The sequence below is a fragment of the Pan troglodytes genome, chromosome 10 (assembly GCF_028858775.2).
Source record: "Pan troglodytes isolate AG18354 chromosome 10, NHGRI_mPanTro3-v2.0_pri, whole genome shotgun sequence".
Taxonomy (NCBI): Eukaryota; Metazoa; Chordata; class Mammalia; order Primates; family Hominidae; genus Pan; species Pan troglodytes.
The window spans coordinates 16,956,469-16,973,875 of NC_072408.2; the positions used below are offsets into that span (position 1 = coordinate 16,956,469).

At 32.9% G+C, this 17,407-nt stretch overlaps 1 protein-coding gene across 1 annotated transcript; it reads right to left on the reverse strand.

The window, feature by feature from the left end:
* Nucleotides 1-230: 230 nt before the first annotated feature.
* On the reverse strand, nt 231-17,112 carry CLEC2B (C-type lectin domain family 2 member B). Its single transcript, XM_528730.7, has 5 exons — nt 16,256-17,112; nt 9,540-9,614; nt 4,515-4,678; nt 1,408-1,511; nt 231-435 (listed from the first exon to the last, which is right to left on the reverse strand). The coding sequence occupies exons 2-5, from the start codon at nt 9,610-9,612 to the stop codon at nt 327-329; spliced, it is 450 nt and encodes a 149-aa protein (XP_528730.2). The 5' UTR covers nt 9,613-9,614; nt 16,256-17,112; the 3' UTR covers nt 231-326.
* Nucleotides 17,113-17,407: the final 295 nt, after the last annotated feature.

Here is a 17,407-nt window from a genome sequence, read left to right on the forward strand (position 1 = left end):
GGGTCATGAAAGTCCTGTCTAAGTGCTATGTCTGTCCTTGATCCCCACAATTGTTTTCTGGTTTACAGTTAAAAAAAGAAAGAAAGAAAGAAAGAGAGAGAAAGAAAGAAAGAGAGAGAGAGAGAGAAAGAAAGAAAAAAACTCAGCAGAATACCTGTAACCATTTTTTGCCAATCTTTGAAGTGGCTTTTATGTGTAGCCTGACGCATAAGCAGAATTAACCAGACAGGTACAAAACTCGAACTTTGTTTAATTAAAAAAGTACTTTGCTGGTTTTACACTTAATAATGTTATTTTCTATTTTCCCCATTATCTTAGACATTAACTTAGTGTATTCTTTTCCTGCAAATCCATTTTCTTTCGGTGTAACATCTAGCTGTTGCTGCACCATCATCGCTGAGGTAGGCACATCCTTCACTCCCTCTCATGCCAAACCTGCAACAAAGGGATTAACCATTATGTAGTCATGTGATTTCTTACTTGCCCATGGACACCTTTAAACAAAAATTCTACTTGTCTAAAGTGCTGCAAGGTGTACTATGGCACAGTTCTCTCTTGCTAGTGTTGAGATACCTATACCAATTTGGATCAAAAGAGTTTCTTTTCCAAGAATTTGTACATGTTAAACTGGCATTAGGTTGGTTACATGTAATCAGTGGAGCTATCAGTTCATATAAACCAATGGTTTTCAATTAGGGGTGATTTTGCTTCCAAACCAAGGGACACTTGACAATATTTGGATTTTTTTTATTGTCTCAAGCGGAGGCAGAGGTGAGTAGGGTGGATAGTTTATCCAGGGATGCTGCCAATGCCCTACAATGCACAAAGAAAAGTGCCCCTTTTCCACGACAGAGAGGTATTCAGTACAAAATATCAGTAGTGTTTCTATTGAGAAACTAACATAAACTAAGTGGCTAAGTGACTGAGAGTCACCATTTGGGATGTGTACACACATTTTCCAAATTATAATGCTAAAGATATGAAGTCCAGGACAAACTGCATAACAGTGAAATTGCAAATAAAATCAGATGAAAATGAACGTCAAATTGAAATTGAACTGTAAAAGACATCAGAAAATAGTCAACAAAAAGTTTAAAGAAGAGTCATATAATTGGACAGGATAGTTTATAATCAGAGAAAAGTTTAAATTGGGGTGGGGGGAGTTGTGTATATGAATCTCAGGTCTTTATTTTCAAAATAGCCAACTAGGAGATCTGTTCCCTTACATCTTAATTTCCAACCTTCATGGTTGCCTCCTTACATGAATCTCAATATATATTCAATCTCCCCTCCATCTTTCTAACATGTGCAAAAATCTTGGGCTCTAGAGAAATTTAGCTAAAGCATAAGTCCTAGAGAAGGCTGCACTATCTAAATTTAAGTGATCCCAGAAAAAAATAAACTCACGATTTGGTAAATGTAGCTCCATCTACCCATTGTCCTGTTCGATTTTTTGCCATCTTCAGTCCAATCCAGTGATCAGAACTGCATTTATACCGCCTAAGAAAATTCTTCAGAGACAAAATTAATTTCAAAATCATACATGCCAATTTTTACGACAACCTACTGTGTACCTCTTGTTTCGTAGGTTGTGAAGTGCAAGGCAACAATTGTTCAACTCCTGGCCTCACTAGAAAATAGCTATGGAGTTTTGAAAAAGTACTTTATTTTTCGTCTGACCTTCAGTTTTTTTTGTGAAACAAATATGTTAGATACATTTTCTTTAGATATGATTCCAAATTGATAAATGTTCAATTTGAATATCTATTCCTTCACAATTTTCAAACTGTAAGCTCCTAGAAAGACAAGTTTGAAATTGAGCTCTCGCACAGCATTTCCAATTACCACATATTTATTACACTATTTGTCCACTTCCCAGTAAATAGTAGTAGCTTCATTTTAGTGTTATGTTTTACTTCAGTTTATCTCCCCAAACTACATAGGTAAATACACACACATACACATCCTCATATATCCAGTTTCTTTAGAACCTAATTATCCAATTTTATTTTTCTGCTGAACATTTAAATTTCCAAATACATCATTCAGAAATAAATACAATGCTTTTTTTTCCTGACATTTCTTCTTCTGATGCATTGTTTAACTTACCTTGACCTTGCTTAACCCTCGACATTTTTCTTTAATCATAGAATTACATGAGAAAGTCCTTGAGGCTACCCTGCTACTAAATAGCTTGGAAACGACATTCACACTGTATCACTCTACTTTTCAATTTAAGAGAAATATAAAGGAGGTAGGCCAGATCACAACACTATGGTCAAATCCTATCTACCCCAACAGTGACACCTGTGACTTTTGACATTTTAATACACTATCTTCACAGCACTGCATAAACTAATTTGAAAAAAATAATTAGTTGGGCTAAGTTTTGGCTTGCCAAATAAACAGATTAATAAAAACATTGTCCTACATTCAAAGGCCTTCATTTACAGTGAGGAAAATAATGTAAACATAATGTTAGAAAATATTCTACTAGACATGGAGAAGTTATCAGTGTGATCAATACAATGTGAAATTGGAATTTACGGAAAAGAAATACGAGTTTTTAAGGGAAACTTTGACACAGTATGTGCTCTAAGGGAAGAGTAGAATATTCCGTGTAAATGCAGATGGCCAAGGAGAAGAGGGTAATTCATAGTCTAGACTCAGGAAAGAACTTCAGGAAAGGCTTCAGGAGAGAGCTTGACTGGTCTTGGTGACAGAGAACTGGGAGATGTGTTTCCTAGTCCCGCTCTATGAAAAATGTTAACATTATTTGCTCAATAAAAGCTTGCCCCATTTTAGCCCCTTGTTAGAAGTGCAATAATTCTAAATAGGTGGAAATAGATATAAAAATATTTTGTAAGACAAACTTTATCTCATATTATTTTGTAATTAAAATGCACATTTAAATTAAACTATTTTAAATAATCGATTACAATTCTTATGTAAATTTCTTCTCCACTCCACAGACAGCTTTACTTCATTCTGTTTGTCATTTAAATTTTGCCAGTGTATGTAGTACATAATAGTCATCCATGGTCTTCAAAATATATCAGGATATTTTATGATCAGTATTTTTTCTTCATCCAAACAGTACAAGCATTCTTCCCTGATACATTTGAAGATTTCTCTTAAGTTCAAAACTAATTATTTTTATGTACTTCTGGTCTTCACATTCCATGATCCTCACTATTTATTTAGTCAATCTTTGCTGACAATATTCCTATAGTGGACATATTTATTTTAATATTGATTGTCTTTACATTTCTTCATCTTTCATTTTATTAACACTCATTATTTTTCCATCTCACTGCTAGTTTAGCTTTCTTTCCCCCAAGAGGAACTGTAAGGAACAGTCAGAGTGTTTCTCAGAATGTTCATTTTCAAAAGTCTTGCAAAATTCAGCAGTGACGTTATTGACTACAGAAGCCCTTCCTATGATATTAAGCTTGCACCTTAATTCTTGTTTTGCAGTATCTACTCCTAATCCATCTAGCTTTCAACATTTTACTACCTTTTTTTCTTGCAAAATAGTTTTGTTTCCTTTCACTGACCTATAAATTGGTTCTGCCTGATTCACGTGCATTTAAATTGGAACCAATCTTCAGGCAGATTGAGTAAATAAACTTTGTTCACCACAGGGGTAACACACAATTGTCTTTTAACAGTGTTGACTCTTGTGCTATTCTGCTTTTCATTGAAACACTTCTCAACAGCAAATTATTTGCAAAAAATATTTTTAATCAAGTTATATTACCTCTTATAATTTCTTTTCATTCTTAAAGAGACCAAACAAAGGTAAGTATGTTTACAATATAAATGACTAGGGGAAAGAACAAATTTCATGAATGTAGAGGTGCAGTTTTTCAATCCCTTGTTAAAGTTCTTGGAGACCCTCTTTACTCATAGAGATTTTGTCATGTAAATCAAAATTTATTCAACAAGGATCCGTTAGACTTTTCATTTGTACCTGCTTTGTGCATAATGCTAAGGATAAAATTTCACAGAAGACATGGTATCTGCTCACTGAAAACTGACACTCCGGTCTAGGAGGAAATTTTGATTTTCCTCTCTATTGCATTACTGGTAGAGAGTGTTCTAATGGAAGCTGCCACAGGACCTCAGAGACAGGCAGCAAAACAAAATGGAGAAGTCAGAGCAAAGTTTCTCTCAGGAAGTAGAATGCAGAATCCCCTCCTTCCTCAGACAATTCTCCTTTCTTGGTGGAGTACTGGCTCTTAAAACGTTTTCAAACATTATCAAGCTCTTCTGTGTACGCTCTTTAAAATATAAAGATAGGTATTAAGTCTACTACTTGATGTTAGTCTTATGTTCTTCAAACAAAGCATCACTAGGTGTTTCACCTTTATGTCACATGGCATATTCTGAACATCTTCAATTTTCTGCATAGATAGGCATGAGTGAAAAGACTTCAAGATTATAATGGTGTTTGAATATTTCTAATGCTCCGACTCAAGAAATTCACAAAGAATGTATATTAAATTACTTACCATTTCTTCTATGTTGTCAATTATAGTTAGGTCGGCATGTTGAGTGGAACAGTTGTATTTACTTGAATTCCAATCTCCTTCTTCTTTAGAGAAATAATAGCATTTGTTTTGGAAACCAATCCAATCATATGGGCATAAACTCTGAGAATCTCGAGTTAGTTTAACTGGAAATGAGACAAATATATATCTTAAGTACCATATAGAATAATATGCTACTGTGTTTTGAGATCACTGGACACAGGTTTTTGATGTAAAAGATTATGGTCACTATGAAAGTTGTATATTATAGGATAAGTTGAAAAAATTTTATGTCTTTGTCATGTTAGGTCAAATGACAGTAGTTTAAGATTTATCAGGGCATTTCTTTCAACTTCAACTTCAGTGATACGTAGGCCTTCCAGGAGCCAACAGAATTATTCTACTTGTGTAGGTTACTGTTACCATTTCTAGGTAAATGAAATAAAAGGAAATCCTAGCATTATCTAAGAGTAATACAAGTAATAATTTGTATTAGTCACTAATGAATCTAAATACATGATTTAATCTACAAAGAAGCCACAAAAATAATAAAGCAAAATACAAAATAAGTTGGACTGCTTATTGTCAGCTAGGAATCACCATCACTGTATAGCTCCGGTTTAGCCAATGAATGGAACTAACATGAGATTTGGAAGGTGGAAGTAAAGCAGAAGATATAATTCCTGGAGACCATGAGCATAGGAACTTCACAGGTCTTTCCATGTGTTCCCCTGTTGCAGTCTTGGCAGCTAGATATCTTAGCTTCTTAGACTTTCCTCCAAATGCATGAGTGCATTATGCCAATATTATTAGTGACCATTTCTCCTCCAGCTTGTAGCACAGCCCCAGCCTTGAGCTATGCATCACTTCCAGATCTTCCCACATTCATGTTATCCCTAATTTCTACATAAAAGCCTTATTCTCATAATATGTGTTTGTATTTTGGACCACACCCAGACTGAATCAGTTTTTGGCACCAAACATGATTCTAAGGAAACAGAACCTTGAGGATGAGGTATGGTGTTAGTTTTTCAATATCATTCACTTTAAAGTCATTGATCCAACTACCAGTTATAAATAGAATGCTAATGGCAGTGGAGCACAGTAGCAAAATAATCAGTTAAATTATCACCTATAGTCATCTGGTTCCAAGAGTCTATAGAAGATAAAATTTTATATACATACACAGTGTGTATATATATATGTATATAGGTATGTGTACATATAAGGGTGTATATATACATATACACACATATGTGTATATATCTCTCTCATGTACTGTCTAATATAAATTAGTGTTTGTGTTACTCTTAGATAACGCTAGGATTTCATTATAGTTCATTTACCCAGAAATGGTAAGGATGACCTTTACAAATAGAATAATTCTGGTGCCTTCAGGAAGATATATCACTGAAGTTGAAGTTGAAAGGAATATAAATGCCCTAATAAATCCTAAACTACTGTCATCTGACCTAACATGACAAGACATAAAATTTTTTCAACCTGTTATATGATATACAAATTTTGCTGTGACCATAATCTTTTACATCAAAATCCTGTGTGTCTTCAGTGTTCTCAAAACACAGTAGCATCCAAACTTATGGGATTCAACTAAACTTGTGGGACACAGCAACTCTCTTAAAGCTTACAGGAAAATTTATTGGCTTAAGATTATGTTTTAGAAATGATGAAAGACTTTTTGAAAAGATAATTATCCTACCTTACAAAGTTAATAATAGTGATAAATTAAAACCAAAGTAGAAAGACACAATTTAGAAAACAAAAAGAACAGAAATCAATTGAATAAAAAATTAATGCCAAATAGAAGAAAAGTTTAAAGTCATAAGATGACTTTTGTTGAATACTCTAAAACAGGATTGACCACTAGGAAAACTGATTTTAAAAAATGTAACTGTGAGAGATAAAAACACAAATTAGCAACACAAAGAATGAAAAAGTAGAGAAATTTCTAGAAGAACACAATTTAACACAACTGACAAGATAAAAGCAGCATATCTAAATAACACTATATCTAGTTAAAAAATTAAATCTTTAACTTAAAAAATTGCACAAAAAGAAATCTCCCTGTCCAGATGGCTTCAGTTAGAAATACTTCTAATCGTTTAGGAAAGGCATAACACCAATGTTATACACACTCTTTCAGAAAATAGGATAGGAGGGAATACTTTCCAACCAAATTTTAGAAGCCATCATAATCACATCAATACCTGATAATAGTATTGAAAGAAAGAGAAACTATAGGTAGATCTTTTATGAAGATGTAAGATATATGTGCATATATCTTAAAATACTATTCAGCTTAATTGAAGAATGTTAAAAGGTTAATAGGTTATGATCAAGTTGAATCTATCACAGAAATTGAAGATTATCTTATCTTAATATTACAAAATCTGTGTAGTTCTACATATTAGCAGAGAAAAGAAAGTATCTCAATAGATCAAGATAAAGCATTTGATATTTTAAATTAAATTAAAGGGAAGTAAATAAAACACCTTTAATCTGATTAAGAATATCTGCAAATACTACTACTAAATTGGGAAATATTAAAAACATTTTACTGATTTAAGAATGAGACAAACATGTAAGCTGTCACTACTTATACTCAACCTTGTACTGGAAGTTATAGCCAGTAAAATAAGAGAATACAATGAATAAAAAAGGCATAAGGTTTCCAACAGAATAGGTAAAACAATTATTATTTTCAGATAATGTAAATTTTTACATAGAACTTGCAAAAGAAACTGAAGAAAATTTATGAAAATGAATAGTTAACTATAGCAAATTTGCTATATGAGGCTTATATAGGTATATATTAAATTTATATAGATAATTTTTATAGGCCAGCAACAGACTAAATAGGACAATAGTGTTAATGAAAATACTTCTATGCTACTTACAATTGCATTATAGCACATTGAGTCTTTAAAAAATAAATTCTTAAAAGGATGTGTGTGAAATCTATTCTGAAAACTATAAAAAATTGCTGGCAGAAATTACGGAACACCGAATCAATATTTTAAATGTATGATTCAATATTAAGATAATGATTCCATGAACATTGACTATGGTTTAATGCAATCTCAATCAAAATTACAGATAATTTATATGGCAGCTTAAAGGATCTAAAATGCTCCAGGTAAACTTGAAGAATAAAAATAAAACTTTTAAAACATTTAAACAACCAGACATCAAGACTTAATTATAAACCAACAGTATTGAGACAGAACGATATAGATACAAAGACAGATAAAATAGAGTAAGTTAATGTAATAAAATTTTAGCAAAAATGACCTTCTCCTACACAGTTGATTGATGACAAAGACCAACTGCAGTTAAGTAGGGAAAGTATAGTCTTTTTAATAAGTTGTTTCAGGTTGAAAGATTAACTAAATGGGAAATAATGCATCCTAATATCTATCTCCTAAAATTTATAAAAATCAACTTCAAGAGGACTATATTTTGGAAAGTGAAAGGAAAATAGAAACCCTACAAAAATATTTTTATGTCTTTGAAGTAAAGTGAATTTCTTAGAATGAAAAATATAGTGACAATAGAGAAAGACATAATTACACTACTTTAAAATTCAGAAGCTCTGTTGATTGAAAGACATGACACAGAGGGTAAACTTCAGCTTCATAGTTAAAGAAGATATTTGCAATACCTATAAACTACAAAGAGTCTCATCTAGAATATTAAACAACTCTTATGAACCAAGCAGAAAAAGAGAGCTAACTTACTAAAATATGGGGAAAGTATTGAAACATTCCCATCACAAAATATTACACCTAAATAAACAACAATTATGAAGGTACTGAACAGTATTGATCATCAGAAAAACGTCAATTAAAGCCCAAATCGGGTAACAACATGCACTCACTGGAATGGCAAAAATTGATAAAACCAACAATAAAGTATTGACATGGCATGGAGCAACTGGAATTCTCATACACTTCTGCTGAGATTATCTACATTTTTGGTAAAATACACTTAAGTTAATCTATGCGTATTCTGTGCTTAATAATTCTTCTTATAAGTATATCTCAAGTTATTTCCAGTATTCATTAAAAGACAAAAATATAAAACTATACAGTTGTTCACAACCACCCAATTTGCAATAGTCAAAATGTAACACGATCCAAATGTTCATCAAAAGTGATACATAGCAGTGAATGCACTATACAAAACATCCGCTAATACAGCCTGAGGCCAACTCAGCTCACCTTCTGTTTTTGTAAAACCACCAGGTAAAAATAATTTTTACATTTTAAAAAGAAAGAAAGTAATCAAAATAATTAAAAATGAACAATATTTTGTGACATATAAAATTTTATAATATTTACATTTCCATGCTCAATTTTATTGACACACAGCCATGGTCAATGTCTATGCATTTTCTATGACTGTGTTTCTATGAAAAATTAAGTAGTTGCAGCAGAGACTGTATGGCTAACAAAGCATAAAATATTTACTATCTGGGTCTTTTTATAAAAAAAATTTCAACCTTTTTCCATAATAGTGAGTTAATGAACTTCTGCTACCTATGATGACATTGAAAAATCACACAAGCATGATGTTGAATAAAAGGAAAAAGATACAAAGATACATGCAAATTGCATGACTGTATTTATGATACATGCAAATTGCATATTGTATTTTATATGTATTTAAATTTGATTATATTTAAAAATTTTTAGTAGGCAAAACTAAGCTATAGCAATAGAAGTCAACATAGTGATTAACATAGGCAAGAAAGTGTTGAATAGAAGTGAGATTATCAGGGTGAATAATTTTACCACAATAATTTTGGTATCTCTGATGCCTTACATAGGTCATGTAATTAATAAAATTTATTCATTTGTACCAATTAAATGTTATCATGTATAATGGGAAGATAATGAGATACTGAGAAAAGATCATGACTGAGACAGAAAGGAATAGGATCATACATAGAAAGCCATGAAAAATAAAATAAAGGATGTAACTTACCTATCAGAGTAATAATATTAGTTGTTATTAAAACACCAACAATTATAAAACACTTTTTATGTTTGGTCATCATACCTGAAAAATAAAAATAAAGACATTTAGGAGACTTCTGGCTCCAAAATGATGGCATAAAAGTAAGTTGGCTTTAATGTCCCCCACAGAAAACAACAACAAAACATTAGTGCTGTGATTATCCCCAGCAATATCCTAGAATTCAAATATGAGAAGAAGACAATTCCTGGAGCCACAGGAAAGTGAAAAACCAACAAAAAACTCCATACAGATAATAAGAGAATTAGACTTCCATATCCATGAGGACTCTCCCTGCAATCTTTCCGGTACCCAAGGGCATGGAAACACCATTTCTATACTGGAAAAAGTGAGATCAAGATGGATAACCAGCTTCCCCACCAGCTTGAGTTTCCTGGCAGGAAACTTGCCCCTGCCTTAACACTTGGGAAGCATCGGGGTGCCTGAACGAGGACAGGCAGAGACAAAGTGGGGAGGCAGGACTACCATCCCCAATACCAGAAACTGTGCTCTGTTACTTGGCCAAAGGAGATGTCAACTTAGAGTGGCTGTCCAGCAGCATCATGGTATAGGAGGTTTGTTGCACAGGTCCCCTGGGCTGGAACACCTCGTCAGTCTTCCCACACTACTGGGATATCCCCTTTGGAACCACCCTCATTTGGTATGAGTGGCACTCTAATTACAAGAACCAAGGCAAACCTGGGTTAAGGCACCATGTAGTCATAACAAGGAGGCCGAAACCTAGCCGCCGCCCCCCACCCCCCAAAAAATCGACAGGTAAATTACAAGGAATATTTAAACAAACATATTCAATGTAAACCAAAACAAGCCATATAAAATCCTTCAACACAAAGACATAGATGCATATCCATAAGAAACAACAGCAAACAGGGAACTGCGATACCCCTAAATGGACAAAGTCGGAATCAGAGACAGATCTTAATGAAATAGCAATATGTGAGCACTTGTACCAAGCATTCAAAATAGTAGTTTTAAGAAAACTCACTGGTCTCTAAAATAACACAAAAAACAATTCAGAAATATATCAGAGGAATTTAACAAAGGGATTTAAATAATTTTTAAAAATCAAAAAGTGATATTGGAACTGAAATTTTTATTAGCTGAATTTTCAGCTGAACTGAAAATTTTATTAGCGGCTCTCAAAAGAGAATGGATCAAGAAGAAGAAATAATCGGTGAGCATGAAGATGGGCTTTTGAAAATACACAAGGAAAGGAGAAAAAAAGAATAAAAAGGAAGGAAGAATGCCAACATGTTGTAGAAAATTACTGCAAAAGACCATATCTAAGAATTACTGGTGTTTAAGAGAGTCAAACCAGAGCAAGAGGTAGAAAGCCTATTCAAAGAAATAATAACAGAAAGTATTACAAAGCTTGAGAAAGAGATAAAGATTCAGGCAGATAAAGGTCAGAGAACACCAAACAGATTCCGACCCTAACAAGACTACCCCTAGGCATAGAATAATCAAACTCTCAAAGGTCAAGGAAAAAGAGAGGATCCTAAAATCAGCAAGAGAAGAGAAGCAAATAATATTTAAAGGAGCTCCAATTTATCTGATGATAGACGTCTCAGTGGAAACCATACAGGCCAGGAGAAAAGTGATGACATTTTTTAAGTGCTGAAAAAAAAAAAACCCTGCCATCTAAGAATACCGTATCCTGCAAAGCTAACCTTCAAATATGAAGAAGAGACAATGTTTCCCAGACAAACAAAAACTAAGAGAATTCACCACCACCAGACATATCTTATAAGAAATGCTAAAGGGAGTTCTTCAACCAAAAAGAAAAAAACACACGAACAGAAAACAGCTGAATATCTAAAATACACTGATAAAATTAAGTGTATGCACAAATCCAGAATACTCTAATACTGTAATTGTGGTGCACAATCTTCTCATATCCCTAGTAATGAAGACTGAAAGATAAATCTATCAAGAACAATGATAACTGCAGAAACCAGTTAAGAGGTAAGCAATAAAAATACGTGAATTGGGAAAACTAAATTAAAAATGTGTGAGGGTGGAGTAAAAGTGTTTTTTTCCTTTGTTGCTATTCTTTGTGATATAAGTTGTTATCTCTTTAAAATAACTTGTTATATCTATAAGATTTTTTATAAGCCTCATAGTAATCACAATGCAAAACCTATAGTAGAGTCATTAAAAATAAAAAGCAACTAATTAATATATACCACCAGAGAAAATTATATAACCCCAAAGAATGACAGTAAGAAAAGAAAAAAGAGAGAAATTTAAAAACAACCATAAAACAAGCAACAAAACAGCCCCAGAAAATCCTTACTTAACAATAATAACACGGAATTTAAATGAACTCAACTCTCCAATTAAAAGACATAAAGTGCAGGCCAGGTGCAGTGGCTCACGCCTGTAATCCCAGAATTGTGGGAGGCCAAAGCAGGCAGATCATTTGAGGTCAGGAGCTCAAGACTAGCCTGTCCAACATAACGAAACCACGTTTCTACTAAAAATACAAAACTTAGCTTGGTGTGGTGGTGTATGCCTGTGATCCTGGCTACTCAGGAGGCTGAGGCAGGAGAGTCGCTTGAATCCAGGAGCTGGAGGCTGCAGTGATCCGAGATCATGCCACTCCACTCCAGCCTGGGCAATAAAGCAAGACTCTCTCAAAAAAAAAAAAAAAAAAAAAGCATAAAGTTAAAGTGGCTGACTTGGTAAAGAAAAAACCCTAACTGTATGCAGCCTACAGGAAATCTGCTTCACCTATAAAGACACACAGAGAATGAAAGTGAAGGGGATGAACAAAGATATTCCATGCAAATAGAAACCAAAAAAGCCGGAGCAGCTATACTTATATCAGATAAAATAGATTACAAAACGAAGACTACTTTAAAAAGAGATAAAGGTTACTATATAATGCTAAAGAGGTCAATTCAGCAAGAGGATATGACAGTTCTAAAAATCTATGGACCCAACACCAGATCTCCCCAGTATATAAAGCAAACATTCATTGATCTAAAGGGAGAGATAGACTGCAATGCAATAATATTGGGGGAATTTAACTCCTCACCCTGAGTAAATGGACAGATAATCTAAACAAGAAATCAACAAGGAATATTGGAGTTATACTGCACACTTTACCAAATATATCCAACTGACACGTACAGAAGCACTGCTGCAGAATACTCATTATTTTTATCAGTACATGGAGCATTCTCCAGAACAGACCACATTGTAGGCCAAAAAACAAGTGTTAATATATTTTAAAAAGTAGAAATCTAATCAAGTATCTTTTCTGACCACAATGGGATGAAACTAGAAGTCAATAACTTGAGAAACCTCAGAAACTGCACAAACATGAAAATTAAATAATGTGCTCCTTAACGACCAAAGAGTCGATGTTGAAGTTAAGAAAATTTTAAAAATTTCTTGAAACAAATGAAAATGGAAGCACAATAAACTAAAATCTGTGGAATGCAGAAAAGCAGTACAAAGAAGGAAGTTTATAGTAATAAATGCCTTTTTAAAAAGGTAAAAAGACTTCAAATAAATAACCTAATGATGAACTTAAAGGATTTGTAAGAGCAAGAACAAACCAAACCCCAAATTAGTAGAAAAAAGAAGTGTTAAAAAATCAAGCTCTTTCTGATGAGGTTTCTTATCTTTCATATATAACCTTATTAATATCATGAATTATTTATTAATTTTCTTTAAACCTCAGGTATCGAAAAGACAGGAAGTTTTTTCTCCGTTTTCAATGCCATGAATCAAGTAAATATGTCAGTATGTCATTCCGTTTTTCTCCCCATGAATTGGCATAATGTAAAAATATAGATGTTAGAGATATCATGATTTCAAAATCTTGATCAAACCTTTGTGGCATGTAATTGTATTTTCTTACCCCCATTTGATCCTATACTCTTCATCCATTAACTAGTACCACTTCTATTTTTTTTTAAATTAAAGAGCATATGTGTGTTGTGTTTTAAGAAAGTATAGTTACAACAGGAAGTAAATAAAAGGTAACTTTTGCTATTATTTTTTTCTTGTGTTATAGTTGTCCTGTTTTTAAATATTTTAATTATTTTGTGTGTGTTAAGAGTGTAAAGATTATTTACATTTGCAGCAAGTGGAAGTATTTTTTGAGTCAATTTCATATCTGTTATTTGAAGGAGGTAGTCAGACCATTTTGATATTCTTTCTTCCAGAATGACTGTTGAAAAGAAAACCCTAAGCTGCTTAAATCAATGGCCTTTTCAATTAAAAAAAAAATCTAGCTTATTGAAGTAATGTTTCTGAAAATTGTGAAGGGATTTTAAAAAGAGGAAATAACTTCGAGCTAACAGGTAGAGAGAAGGGCAATGCACATCCTGACAATATGAGAAATGACAATTTGCAGATACAGCGGAAAATAGGAGCCCTTTCCATTGCAAAGTTGGCAAGATATTAGAGTATAAGGACTTGGTGGTGTATACAGAGTTGGTAGATTTTACATACAGATGACCCCAGCTTCAAAAAAGATGATCGTACTTTAAATGTGGCAAAGAAACAGTGTGGCTTTTGTTACGAGTGCAGCACAAAATAGCAGAGCTAGACCCGAAGAGGTCATTTATATTGGAACACGGTCTTCTCAGGTGTAATCAGTGGAAACTGATGAATGGAGACCATTATAACACTTTGGTGTCTTATAAAACCTGGGAAACTTCATATAACCTTGGAAGAAATCTCTCACTCTCAATACCACCAAATGACAGAAAGTAAGTAAACTGTCCTGCCCATTCAGTGGGATGGAGACTTGAAGTAACATTTAATTTTATTTAAATAACTAATGAATTCAACATTTATTGCACTTCTGAATATGTAGGTACAAATTTAAACCTATTATGTGTTCATTCTCTACTTAATCTATATCGTGAACCCTGAAATCTAGCTTTTTACACTCAGCATAAGTTGTTTTCAGTTGTTTTTAATTTCCCAGAATCTTTTCATTGTTACTGAATTCTCAATACTTATTTAGGAGGCTGTAATTATTTACATGAGTTATCAGAAAAATTAGTGGCATTGGTAGAATGTGGTTAGCATAGCTGCCTTTCAAACAAATTAAAAAATTGTGATCTCCCACGATGAAGCTTATATCGAAACATGAATTTCAAAGTTGCTGAGCCTTCTTAACGTTTGATGAGGCTATGCTTAAAAGGACACTTCCCCAGACAGTTCGAGAACAATGGATTTAATTAACAGTGTAACTAAAATAGTTCTATATTTAAATGTATAATCTAAACAGTTAAGGACTGCAATTGTTTTCCCCATAGAAAAGTTTCAGTGACTCAACTGTTTTCTGTTTGATTCTGCTCTCTAAGGAAAGATAAGAAAGATGCAGAGTGACCAATGCATTTAAAATCAAACAGAATATTATTTTTCTTAGCTAATAGCTGTAGAAAAAAATCATAAAATACTGATAAGCAGAGCAAATAAAATATTTGTTAAAATGTATATAAAAACTGACTGAATTATATCACACTGCCCTAAATTACTGCTATTAAAACGATGTTCATAATTTCAGATATATATGTATCTATAATATATACAATATTATACTGAATATATTATTCAGTAACTTTTAAAATATATTCATATGTAATATGATATATAATATTGTATTATATAATGTATTTATATACAAATGTATAAATTTATACAATTGATTGAAAGTAGAAAATAACACTGGTTTTACTAGTGGCTGGAAGGCATTCTTAAAACTTTTGATTAAAATGATATTTTATGCTACCATCAAATATTGATCTCATTCCCCCCAAACCTCTTTTATCTAACTTTAGGCAGAATTATAAAACTGGTTAAAATAAGGGAGGAAGGATAAAGTGTGCATTCTATTGTACCACAGCAATAATTTTTTTGACCGTAGCATACGCTGGTAGGTTGACATTTAGTTAAACGGGAAATGCTTAAAGCTCATCACAGTCCCTAAATCCCTAAATCATAGATCGTTGTATTGAATGCATTTAGTTTCAGCCTTTTCTCTTTCAAATATTTTGACATAAATAAACCCTGTTGAAATCTCAAAGATGTAGCTTGGAGCTTATATATTCTGAACTTGCTATTTAATAAATCCAATGTTACCAGGTTGTTTCATAGTGTATTTTTTAGAACATTTTCTTTCCTTATCCTTCTTAGGGTTGGTAAAGACATCTCCATGGATATCGGAGTACTAGCAATTCCTTAGTAAGAGTAGGAAAGGGATATATTCTTTCTGTTAAGTACTCCTAAAGCCCGGAGTATCTTTACACCATCCAATAAAGCAATCTTTAAAAATATTAGAAATATTGGCTAAATTTTTCATATTATGTATGCATTCTGAGAACTGTATGAGTATCTGGATCATATCTAACATCTTCTCAAGTATTTGTTTTATAAAATACTTAGTAAAAATGAAACTAAATCTTGAGCAGTTTTAAGTCATGGTTAATCCTTCTCCATTGTAATTCAAATAATGTAAAGTAAGTCTGAATTTATTAGGACAAAACAGTCATATGCAAATCTCAATCTTGTTATAAGAAGGAATTTTCTAGTTTCACAAAAGAAACCACAAAATTTAATTCTTTTCTCGAAGGCTTTAACATTCTGCATCACAATTTCAATAAATAACGGTCATTCTAAACAAACAAAAATGTTCTTACCGTGCTTCTTTTAATCAGTGTTTTGATTTTCTGCTAGCAGCTTTGTGTCATGTCTTGCAGAAACTCTCTTCAAAGTTGTAACTTTATTTAACTTTAATATAAGAATGTTACTCTTGTTTTTACAGCACAGCTCCAAACTAGAGGTATACCACTTTTGAAGAGTAACTCAAAGTATAAATAGCATTTTGCAAACTGGAAGTAACCATGTGACTATCTATTAGTCATACTGTTGTTTATTACAATTTTCTTCTCGTCAAAAAAAAAAAGCTTGCCAAGGAGGAAGGAAGTTTGTGATATAACAATTTAAAGCTGAAGAATAAACACATATTTTCTTACTTTCTCAACGGGGATTCTCATCTGAACCACAGAACATGAAATTGCTCAAGTGGCTGTTTTTCTGATTCACCCAGGAGTGGTACTTAACATGTATCCTTCCAGAACTGTAGGAGAGGCTGATACTAATTAATTCAACAGCATTCTTTAGGACATTACTGCTTTCTTATCCTGTGTTAAGAAAGATCACCTTAAAAGCGATAGAATCAAAGAAAAAAGCAATGTTTTAAACTTTGGCTACTGAAAGAAAAACAAAAACTATTATCTCTCTCTCTCAAAGACAAATGCGTGCAAAGTCACACGTGTGGGTGTGAGCACACACACACACACACAAACACACACAAAGACACACAGAGGGAAAAAAGAAAATGAAAGTAACAAAGTGCCCAGAACGTTATCATCAGCATACAAGATGACACCATTATGCTTTTGCTAAGTTACCAGGCCACAATTTTATCTTCAAATCTGCTCTAATCAGTTTCCCAGTGATTTTGTATTACCCCTCAACAAATATATTAGGGAGGAAACTGAGGAGAAGAAGCCAGTGTCCCGCAAGCGGCTTCGGGATTAACACTGCATTTGTTCTGAGAGAGAAACTTTAAGAGGAAAAGCAAATGAGAATAGAGAAGAAACTGTAGTACAAAGGAATTAAAACAAAGAAAATATGAAGAGAATAAGAAATACAGGTTTAATCATTTCTGGGCAGAAGGAAAGGACAGATAACAAAATTGCTCTTTTCATTTTTGGACAGAAAAAAAAGACAGAAAATTCATGAGGAAATGAATATATTCTACCTTTGTTGTTAACAAAAGATTGTAT

Coding starts and splice junctions, on each gene's coding strand:
- CLEC2B (XM_528730.7), bottom strand. CDS start 9,612: ATGATGACCAAACATAAAAAGTGTTTTATAATTGTTGGTGTTTTAATA. Junction 4,679..9,539: donor TAATATTATTACTCTGATAG/GTAAGTTACATC, acceptor TCTCATTTCCAG/TTAAACTAACTCGAGATTCT. Junction 1,512..4,514: donor TTGACAACATAGAAGAAATG/GTAAGTAATTTA, acceptor TTGTCTCTGAAG/AATTTTCTTAGGCGGTATAA.